The 27,408-nt window shown below is 39.0% G+C and overlaps 1 protein-coding gene and 1 non-coding gene across 48 annotated transcripts in view; both read left to right on the forward strand.

The window, feature by feature from the left end:
• The window catches only part of NCOR1 (nuclear receptor corepressor 1), a 189,410-nt gene that overhangs the window by 79,308 nt on the left and 82,694 nt on the right, over positions 1 to 27,408 (forward strand). For 31 of the 47 annotated variants that reach the window (XM_015118697.3, XM_077970423.1, XM_015118702.3 and 28 more), the window contains 7 exons: positions 687 to 865; positions 1,658 to 1,712; positions 2,453 to 2,554; positions 13,970 to 14,097; positions 19,150 to 19,367; positions 21,005 to 21,067; positions 22,445 to 22,584. In XM_015118697.3, the coding sequence (XP_014974183.3) occupies positions 687 to 865; positions 1,658 to 1,712; positions 2,453 to 2,554; positions 13,970 to 14,097; positions 19,150 to 19,367; positions 21,005 to 21,067; positions 22,445 to 22,584 (885 nt within the window). The remainder of the gene's footprint in view (positions 1 to 686; positions 866 to 1,657; positions 1,713 to 2,452; positions 2,555 to 13,969; positions 14,098 to 19,149; positions 19,368 to 21,004; positions 21,068 to 22,444; positions 22,585 to 27,408) is intronic. The other 16 variants (XM_015118701.3, XM_077970428.1, XM_077970431.1 and 13 more) reach the window with 2 other exon arrangements.
• Positions 1,994 to 2,098, forward strand: LOC114673251 (U6 spliceosomal RNA). Its single transcript, XR_003723979.1, has one exon. It is a non-coding gene; the product is annotated as a U6 spliceosomal RNA (small nuclear RNA).

Here is a 27,408-nt window from a genome sequence, read left to right on the forward strand (position 1 = left end):
TTTTAGGGAAATACCTTTTCTTATACTTGGGTAAATACTTGTAATTTGGGTAAAAGTTTTTAAATAGAAGTTTGTACTTACAAATTTCCTCAGTTAAACTTTGCGAAAAATAACTTCTACACGTGTAACAACGTTTTAGTTGAAACAAGTTTCATTTCTAAGAATAACAACCTTAAATTTTCAATGGAAGGATGATGTAAAATTAGCAAGAAGCATTTAATAGTAAAGTGAGTGTAATTTAAAATCACTGACTTAAATTTTGATGCCTGTTTTTTTTCTATTCTCTAATATGACGGTAAAAGTTGTTCTCTAAAATGATGTTGAGATTTTTAAAAATGAGACTAATATGATAATTAAATGCTCTGTAAGGAACTTGACATTACTTTTTATCTTCCAGGTCTAAAATTTTATTATGTTAAGGATCAGCTTAGTTTAAGAAAATAATTATTCTCAAAGGATTAGATTATTTAAAAAGTGATATGGATATTCTCTGCCTCTGTAATTCATACAGTGAATATTTATTAGACATATGAGTAATTATCGTATGTTAGATGCTGTGGTGTACACTGCTGTTGTTTTTAAACTGCACACATGGTTTTTTAGTGTATATTAAGAGCATTGGTCCATGGCCCTCCTTAAATTTCTAGTTTATGTTTTATTCTAAGTAAGTTGTATTTTTTTTCCAGAATAATGAGAAACAAATGCGGCAGCTCTCTGTGATTCCACCTATGATGTTTGATGCAGAACAAAGACGAGTCAAGTTCATTAACATGAATGGGCTTATGGAGGACCCTATGAAAGTTTATAAAGATAGGCAGTTTATGAATGTTTGGACTGACCATGAAAAGGAGATCTTTAAGGACAAGTAATTTATATTTTAAATTATTCTCTAATAGACGTCTACATAAGTTAGTAAAAAGTATTTGGCATTTACTTGTAAATTGAACTGTTTTCACAAAAACTTGGTCTCATTTTGGTGTTTGAATCAATACTGTGAAAAGTAGAGAATATTGATCTTCCTGTAAGTTTATAGGTGGGAAGAGAGGTAACAGATAAGAACTGGGGTTATGAAGTCATGTTAAGAGTGGTTCCCAAACTTGGGTGCTGTCTGAACTTTTGGGGAGCTTTTATAAAGTACAGATTTCTGTGTATTACCATAGACCAATAATTTCCTGGTGTATGGTGCCCAGAAATCTGTGCCCTTTAAAAGTCTCCAGTGATTCTACAGTTGTTCCTCAGATTGGCAGTTAGAAAGCCCTATACATAGTATTTCTTTTCTGTTTTTTTTGAGACGGAGTCTCGCTCTGTCGCTTTAGCTGGAGTCCAGTGTTGTGATCTCGGCTCACTGCAACCTCTGCCTCCTGGGTTCAAGCGATTCTCCTGCCTCAGCTTCCCGAGTAGGTGGGACTACAGGCATGTGCCACCATCCCCGGCTAATTTTTGTATTTTTAGTAGAGATGGGGTTCTGCCATGTTGGTCAGGCTGGTCTTGAACTCCTGACCTCAAGTGATCCACCTGCTTTGGCCTCCCAAAGTGATGGGATTACAGGCGTGAGCCACCACGCCCGGCCTATACATAGTATTTCTTTTCCCAAGTTTTCTTTTTTAGTTGCTGAAATGTTTGTGTGCAAGTGTGTTTTTGTTTTCGTTTCACTCAGGTTTATCCAGCATCCAAAAAACTTTGGACTAATTGCATCGTACTTGGAGAGGAAGGTAAGACATGGTTTGCATTGGGAATGTTTGTAGGTTTGTGATGTTTGTTACTTTGAAATTCTTGTGCTCTAACACACATAAGTAGTTAACTAGAACCGATTTTAAAAAGACTGCGAAGAGTCTCATGTGATTAATATAGTGATAATTATAATTATAACAGAAATCTTAGAACACAGAACTAAATGGTTAATGAAAGATGACCTGATTTTTATTTCCCTAAAAACACATAGATTACAATGCTTTTAGAGCCTCATTAAATTTCTTATTAAAATACGAGTCTTGTGCTCGCTTCAGCAGCACATAATACTAAAATTGGAACGATGAAGAGATTAGCATGGCCCGTGCGCAAGGATGACAAGCAAATTTGTGAATCATTCCATATTTAATATAAAATTGATTTTAATGTTTTTGAACAAAATATTTAAAGACATTTTAAAAATTTACATATATGTAAGCAGAAAGGGAATTTACTTGTTAATAAGAAAATATTTGAATGTTTCTGATAGTTCCTGGTATCTTTCACATAATTTGGATTAACAACTGTAACTGTCTGTTATAATAGTAGATAATGTAAATAGTTTTAGAGCCTAGATATGCCTTAAAATGCTAGCAAAGTATCTTGTTGTTTTTCTTTAATTTGTACTTTGAGAATACCAGAGATTTTCCTTGAAAGTAATATTTAATTAAAAAAAATTTTTATTTCATTGGATCCTCAAGAATAATTGTTTTGTTTCTTACAGAGTGTTCCTGATTGTGTTTTATATTACTATTTAACCAAGAAAAATGAGAATTATAAAGCTCTAGTCAGAAGGAATTATGGGAAACGGAGAGGCAGAAACCAGGTGTGTTTTCTTACTGTATGGAAGATATTTCAGGATTGGAGGAAATAGGCAAGCAAAAAATGTTACAACAGAAGTCCTGCCCTTAGTTCTGCCCTTAACAGAAACATTGATGTTTCTGTTAAATTAATGAGGATGTTGTAATTATTTTGAAGTTTTATATATATATATTTAATGTATTGTATCTTGTATTTCAAATATATTTTAAGTTTCTAGTGTGATAAAATTAGAAAAGTTTTATACCTTTCTGTCATCTGAGTCATTCATTTCAGTGTCAGCAATAATCATGTAATTAAATATGAAACCATTAATACTTTTAATACACTATCTTTAGCCAGTCTGTTTATCTGAGGAGGGGTCAGGTAGAGTAAGGGAGAGAGATACAACATGGTACCTTGGTTAGGGATTTTTTACAAATCCTGGAACCTGATTTTGTTTCATATTAACTTCATTTGTGGAGTTTAGATAATTTAATTTCTTTTTTTTTTCTGAAACAGAGTCTTGCTCTATCGCCTAGGTAGGCTGGAGTGCAGTGGTGCTATCTTGGCTTACTGCAACCTCTGCCTCCTGGGATCAAGCGATTCTCCTGCCTCAGCCTCCTGAGTAGCTGGGACTACAGGTGCCTGCCACCATGTCTGGCTAATTTTTGTATTTTTAGTAGAGATGGGATTTCACCATGTTGGCCAGGATGGTCTCTATCTCCTGACCTCCATGATCCACTTGCCTCGGTCTCCCAAGGTGCTGGGTTTACAGACATGAGCCACTGCACCCAGCCTAGATAGTTTAATTTCTAAAAAAGCACTTTTTCTGCCTGGTGTGGTGACTCACGCCTGTAATCCCAGCACTTTGGGAGGTGAGGGCCAGAGCATCACCTGAGCCCAGGAGTTCAAGATCAGCCTAGGCAACATAGCGAGACCCATCCCGTCTTTTACAATATAATAGAAAAAATTAGCTGGGCATGATGGTGCATGCCTGTAGTCCTAAATACGTGGGAGGCTGAAGTGGGAGGATGGCTTGAGCTTGGAAAGTCAAGGCTGCAGTGAGCCGTGATTGTGCCATTGCACTCCAGCCTGAGTGACAGAGCAAGACCCCTGTCTCCAAAAAATAAAAAAGACACTTTTACTAAAGGTAGTTTTCCACAAGTACAAAACTGAAAAGGTTAGTTTTCATAGTTGTAATTCAGTAATTTCAAAATGATTTTCCCCAAAACAACTGATCAGCAGCTGCCATCGCTCACGGGTGCTTACCAGAGAGGCTGCTGTGCTACTGCCATCATCACAGCTAATATGGAGGCTTTTGCTGTCCACACCCAGATAGATATTACAATAAGGACTTGCATACATGAGCTCCGACATTGCAACTATTCGTTAGCATTATTAAATCTCTTCGGGCGTTCCCACTCAGCCACCCTTTTATTGGGGTGGGGTCTTAACTCCCTTTCTTCGTTTGATACCCCCTGATTACCAGATATAGGTTATTGACCCAGTTCTCAGTATGCACAGCTATAACCTTTTTATGTTTTCTGGGTCATTATTTCCCACAGAACACCGCCACCCCACATGATGTGATTACATGTTCTTTGGAAACAGTATTTCTTATTTTAAAAAGTATAGAATGTTTCATGAGTCAACTGTGTAAAATGCTGCTAGAGGTTGAGTAAGCCAAGGTGCCTTAGACATGGATTTTCAGTGGATTAGTGAGGGGGCAGAAACACGGTTACACAGAGTTGAAGAAGATATAGAAGGTGAGGAAGTGGCATTAGTACAAGTGCAACCTTGTTTTTAAAATTTGTATATAAAGTGGAATAATGAAATGGGTCGGCAGGGCTAATGAGGATCAGGGAAGGGAGGGTAAAGGGCATACTTGTACACTGATGGGTGCAGTACCGTAAGACAAAGGATGGATACTTGCCAAGCTTCATAAAGATGTACTGACAGAAAAGGAATAAATTGAGTGTTGACAGTGAGATAGGAAGCACTATTCCATCAGAGAGAAGAATATTGCCAGGGCTTTTCTTCCTGCTTCCCCTAAAGAATGTGGAATCAAGGTCCTGTAATACTTCCTGCTTCCCCTAAAGAATGTGGAATCAAGGTCCTTTTAGCTAGAGATCATAGGGACCGTCTATGTTTTAAACAAGTTTCAGCTGCAATTTTTTTTTTTTTTTCGAAACGTAGTCTCGCTCTGTCACCCAGGCTGGAGCACATTGGCGTGATCTCGGCTCTCTGCAAGCTCCGCCTCCCAGGTTCATGCCATTCTCTTGCCTTAGCCTCCTGAGTAGCTGGGACTACCAGCACCTGCCACCACATCTGGCTAATTTTTTGTATTTTTAGTAGAAACAGGATTTCACTGTGTTACCCACGATGGTCTCGATCTCCTGACCTCGTGATCCGCCCCCCTCAGCCTCCCAAAGTGCTGGGATTACAGGTGTGAGCCACCATGCCTGGCTTCAACTGCACATTTTTAACAGTTTTTTTCCTAATTACCAAATAGTATTCATAACTTTATTTTTAGAAATTATGTATGTTACTGTTTAACATGTTCAGTCCTACATTAATGTGAGGGGATAAGGTGATACTTATCCAGTGTACCTTAACCTTTGCCAGATTAGCAGCCAGTTGCCCATGATGATAGAGGAGAGAGCTCTAGGAGGAAGTTCTGTGGGGCAGGGATGTCTGTTATTCTGAAACAGTCGTTTCTGTCCTGAAGTTGTCTGCGACACGGTTTCACTCCTGTCTGTGGCACACTGATCCTTGTTAAGATCCAGCCGTGTCGGTATTCTCTTCCATACATTCTTGTCGCATGTTTCAAAGTACCTGTCTCAGAATGTATTTGCAGATCTAAGGCTTGCCACGTACACCCTCACCTTGACCTGAGCCTTAGGTTGCTTACCTCCAAGTAGGCTCAGTTTTGGGTTGGTCAGCACTTCTAGTAGGCTAGCCCTGCCCTCATTGGCTTTTAAGTTATTATTTTGAAGATTTTTCCTCCAGTTTTACATTTCTCTGGTTGTTTCACTGGGTATTTGGGAGAGGTGTGAGTTAAATGATGAATTTAGAGCATCATCTCACGCCACCAAATGTATCGTTTCTTAATTGTTTGTATACTTATTCCATTTATTTGTGTCAAAATAGAGGGGCAGCTTTTCAGAAATTAGGTGGTGTTAGTTTAAGGGCTCTCTGTGTAAAGTTGAATGCCTTTAGAGCTAATAGCAGGTAAGAGAAGAAGCCACTGGGTTTTGAGGAAAAGAGTGATGCCAGATTTCAGTTGTGACATGATTACTCTGGTTGCTCTGTTGAGAATAGTTTGTAAGGAGACAAGAGAAGCAGCAGAGAGACCAGTTAGGAGTTTGTTTTTAGTAATCCCATTGGCTTGGACTACGCTACAGTGAGGAGGTGGGGAGAACGGATTAGTTTCCGGATGTACTTTTGAAGGTAAAACCACGAGATTTTGCTGATGGATTGATTGTGGGGATGAGGGAAGGACAATAATCAAGGAAAACAAGTTTTGACCTGTGGACTTGCCATTTGCTGTGATAGGCGTGAATGAAGGAGGAGCAGGTTTTGAGGGGAAATCTGGACGTGGCTGAATTTGAAATAGCTATTAGGTGTCTAAGCAGATATCCAAATGAGATGTCCAAGTAAAGTGGGTAGTCTAAGTCTGGAGTGTAGGAAAAAGTTCTAGGTTAAAGATAGAAAATTTGCTATATAGAAAAAAGTTTAGAAATACTTCTTTTTAAAAACAATTGAGTTGCAAGGTTAAGATTTTCAAAATTTATGTATAACCTTTCTTGATTTTACCCTGGTGGAGACAGAGATCCAGATAATTTGAAAATCGCTTTGCAAAGGACACAAACTCATCCTTTTTGATGGCTGCATAGTATTCCATGGTGTATATGTGCCACATTTTCTTAATCCAATCTGTCACTGATGGACATTTGGGTTGATTCCAAGTCTTTGCTATTGTGAATAGTGCTGCAATAAACATACGTGTGCATGTGTCTTTATAGCAGCATAATTTATAATCCTTTGGGTATATACCCAGTAATGGGATGGCTGGGTCGTATGGTACATCTAGTTCTAGATCCTTGAGGAATCGCCATACTGTTTTCCATAATGGTTGAACTAGTTTACAATCCCACCAACAGTGTAAAAGTGTTCCTATTTTTCCACATCCTCTCCAGCACCTGTTGTTTCCTGACTTTTTAATGATCGCCATTCTAACTGGTGTGAGATGGTATCTCATTGTGGTTTTGATTTGCATTTCTCTGATGGCCAGTGATGATGAGCATTTTTTCATGTGTCTGTTGGCTGTATGAATGTCTTCTTTTGAGAAATGTCTGTTCATATCCTTTGCCCACTTTTTGATGGGGTTGTACATGGATGCAGCTGGAAACCATCATTCTTAGCAAACTATCACAAGAACAGAAAACCAAACACCGCATGTTCTCACTCATAGGTGGGAACTGAACAATGAGATCACTTGGACTCAGGAAGGGGAACATCACACACAGGGGCCTATCATGGGGAGGGGGGAGGGGGGAGGGATTGCATTGGGAGTTATACCTGATGTAAATGACGAGTTGATGGGTGCAGCACACCAACATGGCACAAGTATACATATGTAACAAACCTGCACGTTAGGCACATGTACCCTACAACTTAAAGTATAATAATAATAAATAAATTAAAAAAAAAAAAAAAGAATAAATTTAAAAAAAAAAAAAAAAGAAAATCGCTTTGCTTCTCTGCTATGTAACCAAGCTCCAGTTAGGAAGGTTTAGCTCAGCTAATCTCACAGCCATTATGGCATGTTTCCTTAAAGATTCTTTAGAGTTCTGCTGAAGTTTATGCTTGATCCTGTCAATATGAGTTTGATTACCTATCCTCTACTCCCAGCCTCCTTTTTATAGGAAGTAGTTTTTATTCAGCGGATAAATGTATAGTTTGTGGCTGGGTGCGATGGCTCATGCTTGTAATCCCAACACTTTGGGAGTCCAGGGCGGGTGGATCACTTAAAGTCAGGAATTCGAGACCAGCCTGGGCAACATGCTGAAACCCTGTCTCTACTGAAAATGCAAAAATTAGCCTGGAGTGGTGGTGCACACCTATCATCTCAGCTATTCTGGAGGCTCAGGACGAAAAATCACTTGAACCTGGGAGGCAGAGGTTGCAGCAAGCCTAGATCATGCCACTGCACTCCCACCTAGGGTGACAGAGCAAGACACCCCCGTCTGGAAAATAAAGAAAAAAGAGAGAAGAGAGAGAAAGAAAAGGAAGGAAGGAAAGGAGGGAGGGAAAAAAGAAGAAGGAGGAGGAACGGAAGGAGGGAAGGAAGGAGGGAAAAGAAGGAAGGAAGGAAAGCAAGAAAAGCCAGGCTGGACTTGGTGGCTCATGCCTAGAATCCCAGAGCAAGACTCTATCTCAAAAAAAAAATGTATAGTTTGCTATTGATAGATTCTAAGTTCGCAAAGTTTGATTTTTTTAAACCTGTTGCCATAGGGAAGCTTGTGTAGTATTTACTCTGAAAATGAGTTTTAATCTTAGACTCATAGGAAAATGAGACAGATATTTATATTTTTGTTAAAATTGTGTTCAGAGGTGATTATTGGCAGGAATTTTAACTCCTCTCTCCAAATTCTGATAAGAGTCTGCCCCAACCCATTTTTATAGTTCAGCTTGTTACCATTCCATGGAGAGTGAGTGTGGTTCTCTATATGTTTTTGTTGAAGTAGTGAATACATATTAGAGATTAGAAGCCAAAAACCACTGTTGAATGTTATTATTTGGGATCTGGGATTATGCCCTACGTAATAGTTTGATTCTATGTACGTTGTTCTTGCTAGCAGTAAGAATTTCGTCCCCTAGTAAATGCTGCATTTTTCCAACATAAATTGCCATCTGGTAAGTCTGTCACTGTGCGGGTAGAATTTACCGCTAGTTACCTGCGGTAAAGCAAGTCATGTTAGAAACCATATTCTTCATTTCCAAATGCTTGATTACTTTTCACAGGAATTCGTGCCCTTCTTTTTATGCTAACACCATTTTCCCCTTTATACCAACATGTTTTTATTCTCTAAAGGTATTCAGAAGCATATACTTAGGTAAATATAGCAATTTTGAAATTGGAGGAATTTCTGACTAAACTGTTAGCTAGTCACTAGATCGAAAGAATGTTTCAGACAAGTTAAAAAGTTTATTATACCAGCAAGAGCTTTAGACCCCAGAGTGCTCTACCCCTTTGTAGCTATGTGACTCTAGGTGGGTCTTTTCACTTGGTGAGCCTTGGTTTCCACATTCATGAGAAGCGGGGGGACAATAATACTTCGGTTGCATGGTTAATGAGAACTGGGTATGTGTGTAAAGTACCTGGAGTGCAGAGTCGGGCACAGAGAGTGCTCAATAAATGGTAGCCACTGTTATCTTCATTGCCATCGCCATAGTCTTGTTTTTTGGTGATTGACAGCTTTCACTCTTCAGGAAGTTAGTCTGAAATTCAGTTGGCTTAGGAACACTAATTGTTAATATGTTTTGATAAGATAGGCTTAAGATATTTTCTGTTTATTTCCTGAAGTATATTTTTAAAGAAAATATTGTCCAGTGGTGAAACGGTATTTCATTTTCTTCCTCTTGTAAATTTTTATTTACAATTGCTGCTTGTTATTAAATTTAGTAATTTAGTTTTTTGGCAACTTATTTTCTGCTGAGTGGGAACTTGTCTGTTTTTCCATTTTCTAAAAATGTGAACATTTTCACAAATATAATTAGCATATATATATAATTAGATATTCATTTATATATAGTAGTAATGAATCTCAGCATAAACTATTATTTGATCTTGCCAAAGAGGACCCAGATGAAACTGAATCCTGTTCTTAAGTTATGTTGAAATACACTTACCAGGTCAAGCATGGTGGCTTACACCAGTAATCTCAGCAGTTTGAGAGGCTGAGGGAGGAGGATTGCTTGAGCCTGGGATTTTTGAGACCAGCCTGGACAAAAAAATTTAAAAATTTATACAAAAAGTTAAAAAATTGAAAAATTTGATTTTCTACCAAAAAATTAAAAAATTAGCATGGCATATTGGCATGCACTATAGTGTAATCCCAGCTATTCAGGAGGCTGAGGTGGGAACATCGCTTGAGGCTGGGAATTGAGGCTGTGGTGATCCGTGATTGTGCCACTGTACTCCAGCCTGGGCAACAGAACAAGATCCTGTCTTTAAAGAAAAAAAACAAAATCCAGGTGCAGTGGCTTATGCCTATAATCCCAGCACTTTGGGAGGCTGAGGTGGGGAAATTGCTTGAGCCTAGGAATTTGAGACCAGCCTGGGCAACACGGTGAAACCTCATCTCTACAAAAAATACAAAAAAATTAGCCAGGTGTGGTGGTGTGCGATGGTAGTCCCAGCTACTCAGGAGGCTGAGGTGGGAGGATCATTTGAGCCTGGGAGGCATAGGTTGCAGTGAGCCGAGATTGTACCACTGCACTCCAGCCTGGGTGACATAGTAAGACCCTGTCTCACAATAAAAATAAAATAAAATAAAAATAAAAGAAATACACTTAACTTTTACTTTTTTCTTTGAATTTTCATTTTGTTTTATATGTGTTCTAGCATATTCATTCATAGTGAATAGTTTGTTATTTGACCGAAGTGTTTCATGTTGTATTAACATCCTGATAGAATTAAACTTGTTTTATTGACTCTCAAGTATTGGGTTTAAAGAAGGGGGGAAAAGGAAAAACCTGGACAACGAGCCATTGAGAATATTTGTGTCAGTATAGGGAACTTTTAGAAGGGTTTCTTTTGAAGGGGTGGACCTCTTTTGCTCCAGCCACCCTGCAGAGTTGAGGGATGTAACTTGTAACCTTCATCCTAGACCATGTGGATTGATTGGCACTTCTCTTTACAGATTTGCCTGAAACAAAAGTAGTAGTTCCAAGCATCTCTTGTTTAAATTGGAGGTAATTCCTTACTCTCTTGAATGTCAGTGGCAGTTGTTTTGATAGGTCTTTATGCATATTGCACAAAGGTGAGGTCCTTCAGTTGCTGCTGACTGCACTTCCTCTCCGCTCACCACTGCCTGGTCAGTATACAGAGTGGTGAGAAGTTCTACTGGACAGGTGCCAAATACTTCTCTAAACTCTAATCCAGCAACTCTGTCCATTTCTTTGGATTGTTTCCACACTTTCTGCAGAGCCAGGAGCTGTTGCCTTCTTTATACTGATTGGTTTAAGCAGGTGCTGCAGTTGTTTCTTATTCTCTAGCACCAGGGAAAGGGGAGTGAAGTTATTTGTTGGCTGGATTTTAGACAGCAGGGAATGTGTGAGATCACTTTGAAGCTCTGATTGGCATTAGAAGCAGAAAAGTATTGGGGAAATAAGATTAGCATGTGTTACCCAAGTCTAAGGGGATATTGAATCTCTTTCCTTACCTTCTGCTGAGTTGACATGTCCTTATCGTATCTTTAGGCTATAAACCATTTTCTGGGTTACACAGCTCACTTGCTAGGCAGAAGACATGATTTGTCCTTCCTGTGCCATCTTACTGGTTCAGAGTGACACATGGATGCTACATTGGTTGCAGGGTTAGGTTATTAGCATTTAAACAGGTCTTGTGACCACTGTAGTGTCCCAGGGAGTCCGAGCAGAATAAAACTTGCCCAGTTATAAAGCAGACCTACTCATGGTTTGAAAGTTTAAATTTTAAAATCTCTGTGATTGATCAGTTTTCTCTAGCAATAAATACCCAGAAGAAAGAGAAACTGGCAGTTAGCCAGGGTGAGAAGTTAGTAAGGTCAGATAAAACAAGTGAAGGAATCATGGTATTGAAATTAGCAAGTACAATAGTAGGTACAGTTCTCACTGGACTGTGAAAATTTGATAGACTAAGGGTTTGAAGGTCACGATGAGGACAAAGCAGGATCAGTCACAATGAAGGCGTGCGATGGGTGGTTGTAGTTGGAGAGAAGACTTTCTGATTTTAGGATCTAGGAGGCAAAGCAGTGCCTACTGCTGATGAGGCAGTTGTGATTTTGCATGTAGGGAGTTTAATGGACATGACCTAAAAGTATTTTAACGGTTAGATGTTATGTTGATTGAATGGCGAGTGTTAGAAAAGCCATTGACATGCATTTTGAAATCTGAAAAATAATGTCAAGGCATAATGAGCCATGTGATGCAATCACTTATATATTCTAGGGAATATTTAAGAAGTCATTCCATAACACCAAAAGAGAATGTCGACATAGGGAGATTTTATGAAACGTGAAAAAGGAATTATTTTTAAAATATCACAGTTCAGCAGTGTTCTGGAAGTGGACCAAGAGGGATTCATTTTCTTCTTTCCTTCCCCCTTGGATTAGAAGGAGGCATAATGTGGGTGGGACTTCTTTTGGGGAGGCGAATAAGGCCTTCGTTATCTTAAGGAAAAAGCTAAGTGTTGGTTTTGATGAATAGGTAGAAGACTTTGGAGCACTATTAAGGGAAATTTTTCTTAAAATTAATGAGTTACTTCCATGTTTTCTGGTGAAAACAGGTAAGAGGACAGGTAGAGTTACTATGAGGCAAGATTGACATTAGCCTGAATCAGAATGAACAGTCGGGATTGGAAGGTAAAAACTTTTCAGATAACCAGAATAAAGGAATTTGATTTTTGTTTTATCCAACATACGCATACACCTATCATCATGGTCCAGACACTCTCCTGGGAGCTGGGGCTGCTTAGAGAAGTAAGATTGGATTCTTGTTCTTGATGAGATGATAAGGCACAGAGAGCCAGACGGATGCTGATAAGCAGGCACTAAGCTGCCTAGTAACAGTGCTACAAGCAAGTGTGGGCTGTGGTGGAGAGGGAAGGACATGGGCCCAGAGTTCCTCTGTGGAAATCAAGAGAGGCTTCACAGGAGATACTGCATTTTGATCTGAATTGTAGAGATTATGTGGGACTTTACCAGGCAAGGGAAGGGTAGAAAGCTGTGCAAGTGCTGGGTGTGTTTAGGTGAGTCCAGAACAGCGAAGATGATGTGGCATGATTTGGATTGGAGGGAGGTGTGCACGGGCCAGCCTGCTGTGCTGTAAAGATGTGTTGAAGTTCTGTTTTAATTTGGTTATACAGTCTTGATTTCTGAATTAAATAAAAATGCAGGCCAGTCACAATGGCTCGTGCGTGTAATCCCAGCACTCAGGGAGACTGAGGTGGGAGAATCACTTGAGGTCAGGAGTTTGAGACCTGTAGCCCCAGCTACCTGAGAGGCTGAGGTGGGAGGATTGCATGAGCCTTGGAGTTTGAGGCTGCAGTAAGCTAAGATCACACCACTGTACTGTAGCCTGGGTGACAGAGTGAGATGTTGTCTCTTAAACAAAATACAGCAGTTCCCCTTTATTCACAGGGGATATGTTCCAACACTCCCAGTGGATTCTTGAAACCGCAGATAGTACCGAACCTTAATATACTATTTTATATATATATTTCCACACATATATATACACACGTATATGTATATATACATACACTTATACACACACACACACACACACACACACCCCCCTATGATAAACTTTGATTTGTATATTAGGCACAGTAAGGAATTAACAGTAACAAATAAATAATAAAATAGAGCTATTATAGCAATATACTGTAATAGAAGTTACATGAGTGTGGTCTTTTTTCATATATACTGTACTTCAGTCACCCATTTTCATACTGCAGTTGACTCCAGGTAACTGAAACCACAGAAAGAGAAACTCCTGATATGGGACTACAGTAGCATTCAGTGCACCCTTAGTTTCACTTTTTTCTTTTAGAGTCACAGGTTTTGCAAATGAGACATCAGAGATAAAAGGGTTCCTAATCTGACTGCTCAACTTAGAAATATTTAAGCATTTTACTTCTTTTCACCTTATTATATCTTTAGTATTTTTCCGAATTACTTCAGTCTTAGTAATGACAATAGCTGTTTACTGTTCCATTAAGTAGACTATAGCTCAAAAGTATAAACGAATAAAGATGTTTCTTATAGCATTATAGATAGTGATGAAAAAATTGGAAACATATTAAGTATCTAAAACATGATAAATTATATATGGTTAGCAAATTTTAAGGTAGAATTGAAATGCTTGAGTGACAGATTAGATGTGGAGGTTGCCAAAAAAGGGAACCACCCCCAGATTTCCAAGTAGAATCTTAACATATTTACTTTCTCATGGGTCCAGATGCTATGAGCATTTGTGTCTGTGTAAGACCCTTTAAACAGTACATATAGAATACATTATAAACCTCTAGACTGGTTTTTAACACATGATCACCAGTTACATTGTAAATGACTAACAATCATTTAAAATTTTTTTGGATAGACATAATTTATCACACTATAAGGAGCTATTTCTGTTGCCTTTGAATTTTACAAATGATGGTTGATTCTAGCAGCAAATTGCCCGACCCTCGCAAGAAGAAAAAGTAGAAGAAAAAGAAGAGGAGAAAGCAGAAAAAACAGAAAAAAAAGAAGAAGAAAAGAAAGATGAAGAAGAAAAAGATGAAAAAGAAGACTCCAAGTGAGTTAAATAATTAGTTATATAATAAGTTAAATGTTTATTTTTATTTTTAGTTTTGTAGATTTACGGAGTACAAGTACAATTGTCACATGGATATATTGCATAGTAGTGAAGTCTGTGCTTTTAGTGTACCATTGCCTAAACAGTGTACATTATACCCATTATACCTCACCCACCCCCTCATACCCTCTCACCTGTTTGAATCTCCAGTGTCTATTATTCCACTTTCTATATCCATGTGTCCACATTATTTAGCTCCCGCTTATAAGTGAGAACATGTGATAGTTGACCTTGTGTTTCTGAGTTATTTCACTTAAGGTGATAACCTTTAGTTGTATCCAAGTTGCTGCAAAATTATAGTTTTTTTTTTTTTTTTTTGCGACAGCATCACGCTCTCTTGCCCTGGCTGGAGTGCAGTGGCATGATCTCGGCTCATTGCAAGCTCCACCTCCCAGGTTCATGCCATTCTCCTGCCTCAGCCTTTCAAGTAACTGGGACTACAGGCACCCGCCACCGCACCCAGCTAATTTTTTATATTTTTAGTAGAGACGGGATTTCTTTTTTCTTTTTTTTTTTGAGACGGAGTCTCGCTCTGTCGCCCAGGCTGGAGTGCAGTGGCCGGATCTCAGCTTACTGCAAGCTCCGCCTCCCGGGTTCACACCATTCTCCTGCCTCAGCCTCCTGAGTAGCTGAGACTACAGGCGCCTGCCACCTCGCCCGGCTCACTTTTTGTATTTTTAGTAGAGACGGGGTTTCACTGTGTTAGCCAGGATGGTCTCGATCTCCTGACCTCGTGATCCGCCCGTAGAGATGGGATTTCACCATTAGCCAGGGTGATCTCTATCTCCTGATCTCGTGATCTGCCAGCCTTGGCCTCCCAAAGTGCTGGGATTACAGACATGAGCCACCGTGCCCAGCCTAGTAATTTTTAAATAATGAAATTTAATCTGCTGAAATTTTATTTTATTTACTTATTTTTGCGACAATCTCACTCTATCGCCTAGGCTGGAGTGCAGTGGCGTGATCTCGGCTCACTGCAACCTCTGCCTCCCAAGTTCAAGTGATTCTTGTGCCTTGGCCTCCCAAGTAGGTGGGATTACAGGTGCGCGTCACCACGTCCTGCTAATTTTGTGTTTTTAGTAGAGATGGGGTTTCACCATTTTTGCCCAGGCTGATCTTGAACTCCTGACCTCAGATGATCCACCCGCTTCAACCTCCCAAAAGTGCTGGGATTACAGGCATGAGCCACCATACCTGGCCGAAATTTTAGAAACATCTAATAGTTACATGATTAAGTTGATGTGATTAAGGAATAGAATATTATAGTAAATGTAACTTTTGACTTAATGAACTTATTTGCAAGTCATGAGTTATTACTGCTTTTCAGAAGGAATGGGTTATAGTAATAAATACTTTCCCCCAGGATATATTGAATGTCATTTAATCTTTGATTTGGAAGATTCCTCAGGTTCTGTTTTTGAGTCTCAGGTAGTATATATTAGATAGTAAAAATGCTAAGAAAGGAAGACTTTTTAAATTTTAGATTCCAGCTTTATTGACTTTGTCATATAAAATGGAGTTTTGGGTTTGTTTGTTGTTGTTATTGCTGTTTTCTTGGTTATAAAAGTGCATTATAGAAAAACAGGAAAAGAAAGAAAAATATAATGAAAATTAACCTATGATTCTGCCACTCAGAGAGTTATTTTTGATGCTTTTGTGTATATACAGGGGTGTGGTAGGTGTGGCGGCATGACAGTTGGTTTGGTTTCTTTTTTCCCCAAGAACTAGCTTTGTAATTTACATGGAACAAAATTCACCATTTTGAAATGTATACATTGATGTGTTTTGACAAGCATATGCACTTGTGTCACTATTATCACAATTGTGATGTAGAATGTTTCCATCACCCCAAACAGTTCCTGTATGCTCCTTTGCAGTCAGTTTCTCTTTCCTCATTTCCAGCCTCTGGCAGTCACATACCTGTTTTGCTTTCTCTAGAATTACATAAAAATGAAATCATGCAGTATGTATGGCTTCTTTTACTTAGCATGAATGCCTTTGAGATTCACTTAGGTTATTGAATGTATCAGTAGTTTGTTCCTTTTTAATATTTATTATGTTATTTCTTTAGTCCTTGTGGAACTATTTAAGATTTACCTAGTTTTGTGGAAGCTAAAGTAGCTAGTCACTTGCCATGGTTTTAAAAGAGACAGATATTCCTCTCATTGTAATTTTATACCTTAGGAAGATACCTATAAGGGAATATATTTTTTTCTTTTAATTTAGGTTAAACATATTTTGGGCCATGTAACCAGTGGTTCTTCTCACATAGAACTCTGTCATATCTTGATTTTATTTTTTTGTTAAAATTTCTAAACTATTTAACAAGCTTTCATTTATTATCTGTGTGAGCTAGGTCTTAGGGAGAATGTGAAAATATGTAAGATGTATACTATTCCCAGGTAGTTCATGATTTAGTAGGGGAAAACTAGGTAAAGTACAAGTATTACTTTAAGAAATAAAAGCCTGGCAGTAAGAAGTCAGCAGACAACCAGTTAAGTGCTTTGGCAGATTAAGAAGAGGTCGAGGCTACTTCTCTCTGGATAATTTGAAGGACATTATGCAGATGCTAGTGGTTAATGTGCGTAAGGTAGAGGGAATCACATGAATAGCTAGTGACAGATAATGATTTCATTAGACTTAACATAGTGTGCATCAAGAAGAGAAGTGGAAGGTGGATTGGAGTTAAATTATGTAGAGCTTTCATGAAAGCCAAACATGTTAGACTTCATTCAGGAGGCTGTGCAGTGTGTCTGTTTGGGAGTAGTTAAAAAAGGGATTAGAATGGATGGAGTGGTTTATTGCCAAAGCTATCCTGCTAGAATATTGATTCATTGGCAAGGTAGAAATGAATAGACTAGAGATATGGATCAGGGAGGCCAGTATGAAAGGCCAGGATTGGGATACTAAGGTGTTGAATAAGTGTAGTGATAGTAGAAATAGAGATGGTAGAATTAGTGAGAGAGGCATTTCTGAGATGAAATAACCAAAACTTGGCATTAGATCACATGCAGGAAGTATGGGAAAAAGGAGAGAGCAAAGGATGATATCAAATCTGTAAACCTGAATGATGATGAACATGGTAGGAGTGTTAACAACAAATGATTAGAGAATGACTTGGAGCAAGGAGCAGAGGTGAGGATGAATCTGATTTTGGATATGTTCAGTTTCTGTTGATGGGAAATCCAGGTGGCCCTTCCAGCAGGTAGTTGGGAAGACAAGCCTGAGTCTTTGGAGTTGGTGTGTGTCCAAAGATAGAGATTGGAGTCTTCCCAGTAGAACGTATGAGAATGGGTAACCTCACATAGCTCTAAGGCTCTAGGGGAGAGCCTTGGGAAATCCCTGTATGAAAGGATGAGAGGAGCCCGGCACAGTGGCTCACTCCCGTAATCCCAGCCAAGGTGGGAGAATCGCTTTAGCACAGGAATTCATGACCACCCTGAGCAACATGGTGACACCCTGTCTCTACAAAAAATGCAAAAATTAACCAGGTATGGTGGCACGTGTCTGTAGTCCCAGCTACTCCGGAAGTTGAGGTGGGAGGCTCCCCTGAGCCCAAGAGATCGAGGCTGCAGTGAGCTGTGTTCACGCCATTGCTCTCCAGCCTGGGTGATAGAGTGAGACACTTTCTCAAAAACAAAAATCAGAAACCCAAAAGAAAGGAATGAGAGGAGAAAGGTCTGTCCCCAGTAGGAAAGCCAGAATAGCAGCAGGGATATTTCAAAAGCTAAGTTTAAAGTGATATAAAAAGAAGAATTAACTGCAGCGTCAGTTGTGACAGAAAGACTTGTGGGGAAAATTGAGAAGAGGTCATTTGATTTTGCTGTTTGCAAGTCATTGGTGACTTTTGAGAAAACATCTTTTAACAGGAGGCTGCAGAATAGAAGCCAGCTTTATAAGGGAATAAGTAAGTAAAGGGAAAGAGGGCTATGCAGTAACTTCAATTTAGGACTGAAGGGGAGAGAATTATTTTTGGAAAAAAAATCAACATCTTCCATTAAGCAAGAATAATCAAGTCTTTGAGTATTGCCATCTATCCATTCATTTGCGAAAATGTACATTGAGTATGTTTTCTTAAATATAACAACCATGGGAGGTAAGTAGTACAGAGAATGGTCTTCCAGTATTACATGTAGTACTGTTGCTATTAACAGGAACTACCATTTTTCTACATGCCTGAGACGATGGTAAGCACTTTATATCCTGAGGGAATTTTAGCTTGAATAATAGCCAATTGTTATTTGATGCTGACTGTGTTCCAGGAACTGTTCTGGGTACTTTATTTAACTCCTTCAGTCCTGGCAACAGTCCCATGAAATAAATTCTTTTTCTCATTGTACAGATGAGGAAACTGAGGCCCATGGAGGCGAGGCAGCTTGTCCAAGGTGATCACATGGCTAGTAAATGACAACTGTGGTACAAACCCAGGCAGCCTGGCTCCAGAGGCCGTTTCCTAAGCATTAACCGTTACTGCCCAATTTGTACATAATTAGTATCAGACATGATTTAGAGCACTGAGTCTGGTTTTATAACACAATATTGTGGATTGTTACTATAGAAAAGGCATCTATCATGAAGATCATCTATTTTAGCTTCTTCATTTCATGCATGAGGCAACCTAGAACAAAGGCAAATAAAACCCTAGAATTTCTGCCTTTTGGTGTAGACTCTTGCCTCTGGATTGGAGGTCTAGGGCTTTTCTGATGTCATTTGTTGCTTTCTCATGTAGTTCTGGTTTCTAAATCAGTTGGTTTGAAATGTGTTTAAATTTTGAGTCCATTAACATGTAAAACATGTCTTATAAAATGTCTTAATTTTAGCTGGTCAAAACTCTTAAAAATTATGGTATGGCAGAATTTTTTTTTTTTTAAAGTAACTGAGAGATTAGGTAGTTTTATTCAGTTTCTATTTAGATAATATTCAAAACTAAAACCTTCTTTGATGGATGTATACTTTTGAATCACACAAGTTTTCATTTACTTTTATGTCCAGAGAAAATACCAAGGAAAAGGACAAGATGGATGGTACAGCAGAAGAAACTGAGGAAAGAGAGCAAGCCACACCCCGGGGGCGAAAGACTGCCAACAGTCAGGGCCGCCGTAAGGGCCGGATCACCAGGTCCATGACAAACGAAGCTGCAGCTGCTAGTGCTGCAGCTGCAGCGGCCACTGAAGAGCCCCCACCACCTCTGCCACCGCCACCAGAACCCAGTGAGTGGAAGAGATTGGCATAAACAGGCCATAATTTTGTTTGGGATTCTGTTTCACCGCTAGGATAGGGTTGGAGGGACTTTTAATATTGACAACCTAGAAATAATCCTGAAGTGTGATCTTTAAATTTTTTTAACTTCAATATCAAAGTTTTTTGAAAAAGAGCATCACCCGCAGTCTTGCCACTCCAATACAGCTGTTTTTCTTTTTTATTTCGTTGTTAGCTAGTCAGCATGTTACTGTGTCTTCTGATATCTTAACTTGGTATATATCATAATTTCTAATTTCTAAGTAATTTCCATTTTTATTTTTTAATGGCTGTGTAATATTCAGGCATGACTTCTTTAACCATTCTCTTATTTCTGAATGATTAGGTTGTCTGTCCTCTTCCCTGCTTTTAAAATGTATAAAGCACTATAATAAAAAAAATCTTTATTCACATAGTATTTTGTTTACGTTAAATTATTTTTCATGGAATAAATTCCTACGCAAGGGAATACTGGATCTAATAGTTCAAGCATCTTTCTCTCTCTAAGTATTGTCTTATTAGTTTATAAAAAGGCTAGATTAATGATAGAGTACCACTGTTAATGATTCAGAGGTACCAATGTTACTCTAACATGAAGTATGAAAGAAAATGCAGTTTAGGGAATGGCAAGAATGAGATAGGGGCACTAACTAGATAGGAGGAGGAAAGATAGGCTGGGGCAGGTCACGATGGGCCTTGTTTGAGATGTATTTTGCTTTGATTATGAAGTGGGGAACTTGCACAGGTTTTTAAGTAGAGGAATGCTGTGATTAGATTTGTGTCTTAGAAAGATAACTGGTAGCAATTGTGGAGGTCAGGTTAGACAAAATAAAGGCTGGAGGCAGAGGGCCCGGCATATATGCAGTGGCCCAAGCAAGGAGGGGATGGATTCAGAGTTGATGTATGTCATTGGATGTGAGTGGTAAATGGGAGGCAGGATTCAAAAGTTAGTCATCAGTCTAAGGAGGCTATTAGTACTTTAAGTGACTGGGTGAATAGTGGTACTTATAAATTGGGAAAGGGAATGTGACAGGAGCTCATCTCAGGCCTGATGTTCTCAGGAGTTTTTTTTTGTTTTGTTTTTTTCTGAAGCAAAAGAGAACATATTCAGTTTATGATCCATCTTTACCCACTGGATGTCAGACACTCGGGGATGAACTGAGGGGTCTTCAGGAGTTAGGACAAGATGGAGGCTTAGAGGAGAGGAGAGGGAATTGTGCTTGGACAGGAAGGAGGAGGGTTGCTTCTTCCTTTGACGCTGCAGGAGAGGAGAGGTGGAGATCACTAAGTGGGAAGCTACTGGGTGAGGTGGAACTTCTCCAAAAAAAAAAAAAAAAAAAAAAAGCTAAAAACGTTTAAAAAATGTAGACATGGAGAGAACTTTTAAGAACATTGAAAAAGATCGTAATATTGAAGTGTTGACTTGTTTCTTTTAGTTTGGTGGAGGAGAGGTTGATACTATCCTATCCTATTTCTGCAGTTTCTTTCACCAAATACTTTTACATAGTCTTTTATGTCAGATAAACAGATTATATAATTATATGATTGGTTTGAATGAAGGATTTAACTTTGTTTTTCTCTGCCTGATTGGGTTCTCTCTTTATTTTAGTTTCTACAGAGCCTGTGGAGACCTCTCGATGGACAGAAGAAGAAATGGAAGTTGCTAAAAAAGGTAAATTGTAGTAGTTCTGGTTTCTGAGGTTTTTGTTTTGTTTTTTAGGGTTATTAGTAATGAGTGAGATGGAACTAATTTTTTTAAAAGGCAAACAGGAGTCAGAAGTGACTTTAAGAGTTCTTTTTTGGTAGTATAGTACCCAGTAAAGTACCCCCAGTGTGCCTTGTTTAAGATGCCCAGTTTTGAACGATTTAAGATTCTCTCTACAGTTTTATTTTGAATGTCATTTAATTAAAGAACAAGTAGGTCATTTTCACTTTTTTAGAGTAATTATGACTATATGCTATTGAAATTGTTTTGGAATGAATGTTGATATAAAGTCTTATGTTTCTGTTAATTAAAAGTTATATTTATAGGATGGTAAATACTTTTGTCAGTTTGCATTTGGTAAGTCATTTAATTATAAACCACTAGCAAATTGCTCTGTGATTCAGAGGAAAGAGCATGAAGTTTGTAATCAGGCCAACACAGGTTTGAGTCCTGTCTCTGCCACTTTCATAGCTTTGTGGCCTTCCTCTTACTCTGGCACTTTATGGACCTTGTGCTTTTCTGTTGTTGCTTGTTAATGTACTATAATTTGAAATTGAACTAAAATTTCTAATAGGATAAATAATTGGTAATATTGAGAAAGATTAGCTAATTTTTTGGTGGTTAAATATTTACCTTGTAGTTGTAAAGATAAATTATTGTAAATAGCTTGACATTTGAGTGACACATTTCAGATTTTTTTTGTATCTTCCGTATATATGTATACAAATGCATAGATACATATTCTTTGCACATATGTGTGTGTTTATGTGTGTGCATATATATATGTGTATGTATATATAGATTAGAGAAGTGTTAAATTGCATTGGTTTCTGTAATGCATTGTATTACCATAGGATTGTTTTTAATTGGCTAGTATTTTTCTGATGGCATTGCTTGATTGTGAATTGACTGAGGACAAATATGGATTATAAGTGGAGTCATATATATATCTTTAAATTGTGTTCATTTATATATGATTACCTTATTGGCTTGATATATTGTGTCCAGAGATCTAGATGTACCTAATCATTTAGTTTGCAAGTATTTGAGCTATTACTAATGTGTCTAACGTTGTCCTAGCCCTGTGGGAGATACATGGGAAGGACAAGGTTTAGCCCTTCTATTAATGAGCATATTTTAAATTTGAGGGGGAAAAATATAGAACTGTAAATGAGTTTTGTTTCAATAAGTATTTTTATAAGTATCAAAGTATATGTAAGTAATTGAAAGCACACTTCTAGTGTCAATGGTTGTGAATACAATGATTAAGTTAATTTATTATTTCTCTTGTTTGCTTGATCAGGTGACTGTTCAATTAACATTTGGTCTGTTTTTAAAATGCAGGTCTGGTAGAACATGGTCGTAACTGGGCAGCAATTGCTAAAATGGTGGGAACAAAAAGTGAAGCTCAATGTAAAAACTTCTATTTTAACTATAAAAGGCGACACAATCTTGACAACCTCTTACAGCAGCATAAACAGAAAGTGAGTATATCAGGGGTGGTGAATCTTTTACTTATTGTTTTTTACTTAGAGTGTTGTTGTTGTTGTTTGAGATGGAGTCTCACTCTGTCACCTAGGCTAGAGTACAGCAGTGCAAGCTTGGCTCACTGTAAACTCTTCCTCCTGGGTTCAAGCAATTTCCTGCCTCAGCCTCCCGAGTAGCTGGGACTGCAGGCACCCACCACCATGCCTGGCTAATTTTTGTAGTTTTAGTAGAGACAGTGTTTCACCATGTTGGCCAGGCTGGTCTTGAACTCCAGACCTCAGGTGATCCACCTGCCTCAGCCTCCTAAAGTGCTGGGATTACAGGTGTGAGCCACTGCGTCTGGCCTTGATGTTTTTTCCTGAGCTTCAGAGATTGGTTATAAGAGAAACCTTTTTGTATCTTACATTTTTATTTACTGCACTTACATGTAAAAGGTATGCTAAATTTTTAGTACAGGCTAGCTGTTTCTCTATTTATTGCCCAAGGAGTAAAGTTTCTATTTGTATTCCTAACAGTCGAAACAAGGCCTATCGTGACCTGCCCCAACTTACCTTTCCTCCTTGGAAGTTTCTGTTTGTAGTAAAGGGAATTAAATACTCTTGAATTACTGTAGGCCGGATTTGAAAAATATAAACTTTTTGGAGGTTGAATTGAAAACTTTAGTTGGAGGTCTGTTGATAATATCGAGTGAATTGATTTGGTATATTAGACATTTTTTCAGAGAGAAGATTCCATGGTATAAATATTAAAAACCAGGGAGTATAACATTATTGGAAATTCCTTAATAAGAAAGTTCCAGTGTAGTGGTTGTCAAAGACCATAGAGCTTTTTTGATGATTCCATGAGGACACGGCTATTTTCATAAAAATATCAATCAAATGTTATTTACTTTTTTTCAGTATATGATGTTTGCATTTATGGTGTCAAAGCAGTGGTAGATAAAATTGCTGATGCCTTAGCATAAATCTTGGCAGGGAACCAAACGATGCTAATACTCAATGTATTTTTCATCTCTGAGCATTTGCAGTTTTTTCTTAAAATGTCACTTAAGAATGTCCTTGATGACACAGTGAAAGTTAGTTTTATTAAATCTTGCCCCTTGACTACGTCTTTTTATACTTCGTGTCATGTAATGGGAAGTAAACATAAAGTTCTTCTGCTCTATACCAGAATATGATGGTTCTCTCAAGGAAAAGCACTTTGGCAATTGTTTGAGTTCTAAGTTGCACTAGTCTCCCCTTTTTCATGGAATGTCATTTTAGATTGAAAGAATGACAGACAAACTATGTTTTCAGACTGGGATTTTGGGAGACATTTTCTTGAAAATTAATGAATGAGGCTGTCTTGCAAATAAAATAACTGATAGTATTTGTCGCCACTTTAAAATTTGGAGTTTTCAAGCAAAAAATGAGAATTTTGGAAATAAGTTTCTCTAACCATGAGCTTCACACCTTCTCATTACAGATTTTCTGATGAGATCAGTGGTAATAATAGCAAATGTGATAGTTGTTATTGTGTGATGAAATGTATCCAAATTACAAAAACTTGCTTTAACTCAGTACTTTCCAAATGGCCATTTCATGATGTCATAATGTGATTTGGTTTGACTGTGTTGCCACCCAAATCTCATCATTAATTGTAACTCTCACAATTACTGTGTGTTGTGGGAGGGACTCAGTGAGAGATAACTGAGTCATGGGGCGGGTTTTTTTCTCATGCTGTTCTCGTGATAGTGAATAAGTCTCAGGAGATCTGATGGTTTTATAAAGAGGAATTTCCCCGCACAAGCTCTTTTTTTGCCTGCCCTATCCATGTGAGATGTTACTTGCTCCTCCTTGCTTTCTGCCATGATTGTGAGGCCTTCCCAGTCATGTGGAACTGTCAGCCCTTTAAGCCTCTTTTTCTTCCAAGTCTTGGATATGTCTTTATAAGCAGCGTAAAAATGGACTAATACAATAAATTGGTACCAGTAGAGTAGGGCATTGCTGAAAAGATACCTGAAAATGTACAAGCAACTTTGAAACTGGGTAACAGGCAGAGGTTGGAACAGTTTGGAGGGCTCAGAAGAAGACAGGAAAATTTGGAAATGTTTGGAATTTCCTAGAGACTTGTTGAATGGCTTTGACAAAAATACTGATAGTGACATGAAAATAAGGTCCAGGCCAAGGTGATATCACCTCAGATGGAAATGAGGAACTTGTTGGGAATTGGAGCAAAGGTGACTCTTCTTATGTTTTAGCAGAGACTGGCAGCATTTTGCCCCTGCCCTAGAGATTTGCAGAACTTTGAACTTGTGAGAGATGATTTAGAGTATCTGATGGAAGACATTTCTAAGCAGCAAAGCATTCTAGAGGTGACTTGGGTGCTGTTTAAGGCATTCAGTTTTATGAGGGAAGCAGAGCATAAAAGTTTGGAAAATTTGCAGCCTAACAACGTGATAGAAAAGAAAATCCCATTTTCTGAGGAGGAATTCAAGTCTGCTGCAGAAATTTGCATAAGTAATGAGGAGCTGAATGTTAATTTCTAAGACAATGGGGAAAATTTCTTCAGAGGATGTCAGAGGTCTTTATGGCAGCCCCTTGCTTCACAGGCCTGGAGGCTAAGGAGGAAAAAATGATTTTGTGCCCTGGACCCAGGAACCCCTGCTGTTTGCAGCATGGGGACTTGGTGCTCTGCACCCCAGCAGCTCTAGCCATGGCTGAAAGGGGCCAAGGTACAGCTTGGGCCGTGGCTTCAGAGGATGCAAGCCTCAAGCCTTTGCAGCTTCCATGTGGTGTTGAGCCTGTGGGTGCACCAAAGTCAAGAATCGAGGTTTGGGGACCTCTGCCTAGATTTCAGAGGATGTATGGAAATGCCTGGATGTCCAAGCAGAAGTTTGCTGCAGGGGTGGGGCTCTCATGGAGGACCTCTGCCAGGGCAGTGCAGAAGGGAAATGTAGGATCAGAGTCCCTACTAGGGCACTGCCTAATGGAGCTGTGAGAAGAGGGCCACTGTCCTCCAGAATGGTAGATTCACCTACAGTTTGCGCCCTGCGCCTGGAAAAGCCGCAGACACAACGCCAGCCTGTGAAAGCAGCAAGGAAGGAGGCTCTACCCTGCAAAGCCACAGGGTCAGAGCTGCCCAAGACCATGGGAACCCACCTCTTGCATCAGCATGACCTGGATGTGAGACTTGGAGTCAAAGGAGATCATTTTGGAGCTTTAAGGTTTGACTGCCCTGCTGGATTTTGGACTTGGATGGGCCCTGTAGCCCCTTTGTTTTTGCCAATTTCTCCCATTTGGAATAGCTGTATTTACCCAATACCTGTGACCCCATTGTATCTAAGAGGTAACTAGCTTGCTTCTACTTTCACAGGCTCATAGGGGAAGGGACTTTCCTTGTCTCAGATGAGATTTTGGGCTATGGATTTTTGGGTTTATGCTGAAATTAGTTAAGACTTTGGAGGACTGTTGGAAGGCATGATTGATTTTGAAATGTGAAGACATGAGATGTGGGAGGGGCCAGCGGCAGAATGATATGGTTTGGCTGTGTCCCCACCCAGATCTCATCTTGAATTGTAGGTCCCACAATTCCCATGTGTTGTGGGAGGGACCCAGTGGGAGATAACTGAATCATGGGGCAGGTCTTTCTCATGCTATTTTTATGATAGTGAATAAGTCTTATGAGATCTACTGGTTTTATAAAGAGGAGTTCCCCTGCACAAGCCCCCCTTTTTTTCTTCTTTTTTTGGCCTGCCACCATCATGTAAGATGTTACTTGCTCCTCCTTGCCTTTTGCCATGATTGTGAGGCCTCCCCAGCCGTGTGGAACTGTAAGTTCATTAAACGTCTTTTACTTCCCAGTCTCAAGTATGTCTTTATCAGCAGCGTGAAAATGAACTAATGCATAATGGATCATGCATTGATAAAATATTGATAATTTTTTTTTTAATATACCAAATGTAAGATAGATTTTAGATTTTTTTCTTTTTTATTTTTTTTAAGATGGAGTCTCGCCCTGTCGCCCAGGCTGGAGTGCAGTGGCATGATCTCGGCTTACTGCAACCTCCGCCTCCCAGGTTCAAGCAGTTCTCCTGCCTCAGCCTCCTTAGCAGCTGGGATTACAGGTGCACGCCACTACACCCGGCTAATTTTTGTATTTTTAGTAGAGACAGGGTTTCACTGTGTTGGTCAGGCTGGTCTTCAGCTCCTGGCCTCAAGTGATCTGCCTGTCTCGGCCTCACAAAGTACTGGGATTACAGGCGTGAGCCACCACGCCTGGCCAGATTATAGATTTTAACAGGGTATAAAGGGTTCCTTGATATGGTATCAGATTTCATATTGTAACTAACAAATAAGAAGTGACATTTGCTTAGTTTTGGTACAATATCAAAAAATAATATTCACAAGTATCTGAAAAATCTGTTAAAATATTCTTCCCTTTTCCAACTACATATCTGTGTGAGGCTACATTGTTTTCTTATACTTCAACCAAAACATTAGATGACCTAATGTAATCCACAGATTAAATCATATGTGGAAGCACCTTGAGAATTGTGCTGTCTCTGTTAGATCAGACATGGAAGAGATTTCCAAAAACGGAAGGTTGTGCCACTTTATTTGTAAGTCATTTTTTGTTTTGGAAAATGGTTACGTTTCATTAAAAAAATAAGTCGCGCGTGGTGGCTTACGCCTGTAATCCCAGCACTTTGGGAGGCTGAGGAGGGCGAATCACAAGGTCAGGAGATCGAGACCATCCTGGCTAACACAGTGAAACCTCGTCTCTACTAAAAATAAAGGAAAAAATGTTAGCTGGGCGTGGGGGTGGGCGCCTGTAGCCCC

Source organism: Macaca mulatta, chromosome 16, assembly GCF_049350105.2.
Source record: "Macaca mulatta isolate MMU2019108-1 chromosome 16, T2T-MMU8v2.0, whole genome shotgun sequence".
NCBI classification, from domain to species: domain Eukaryota; kingdom Metazoa; phylum Chordata; class Mammalia; order Primates; family Cercopithecidae; genus Macaca; species Macaca mulatta.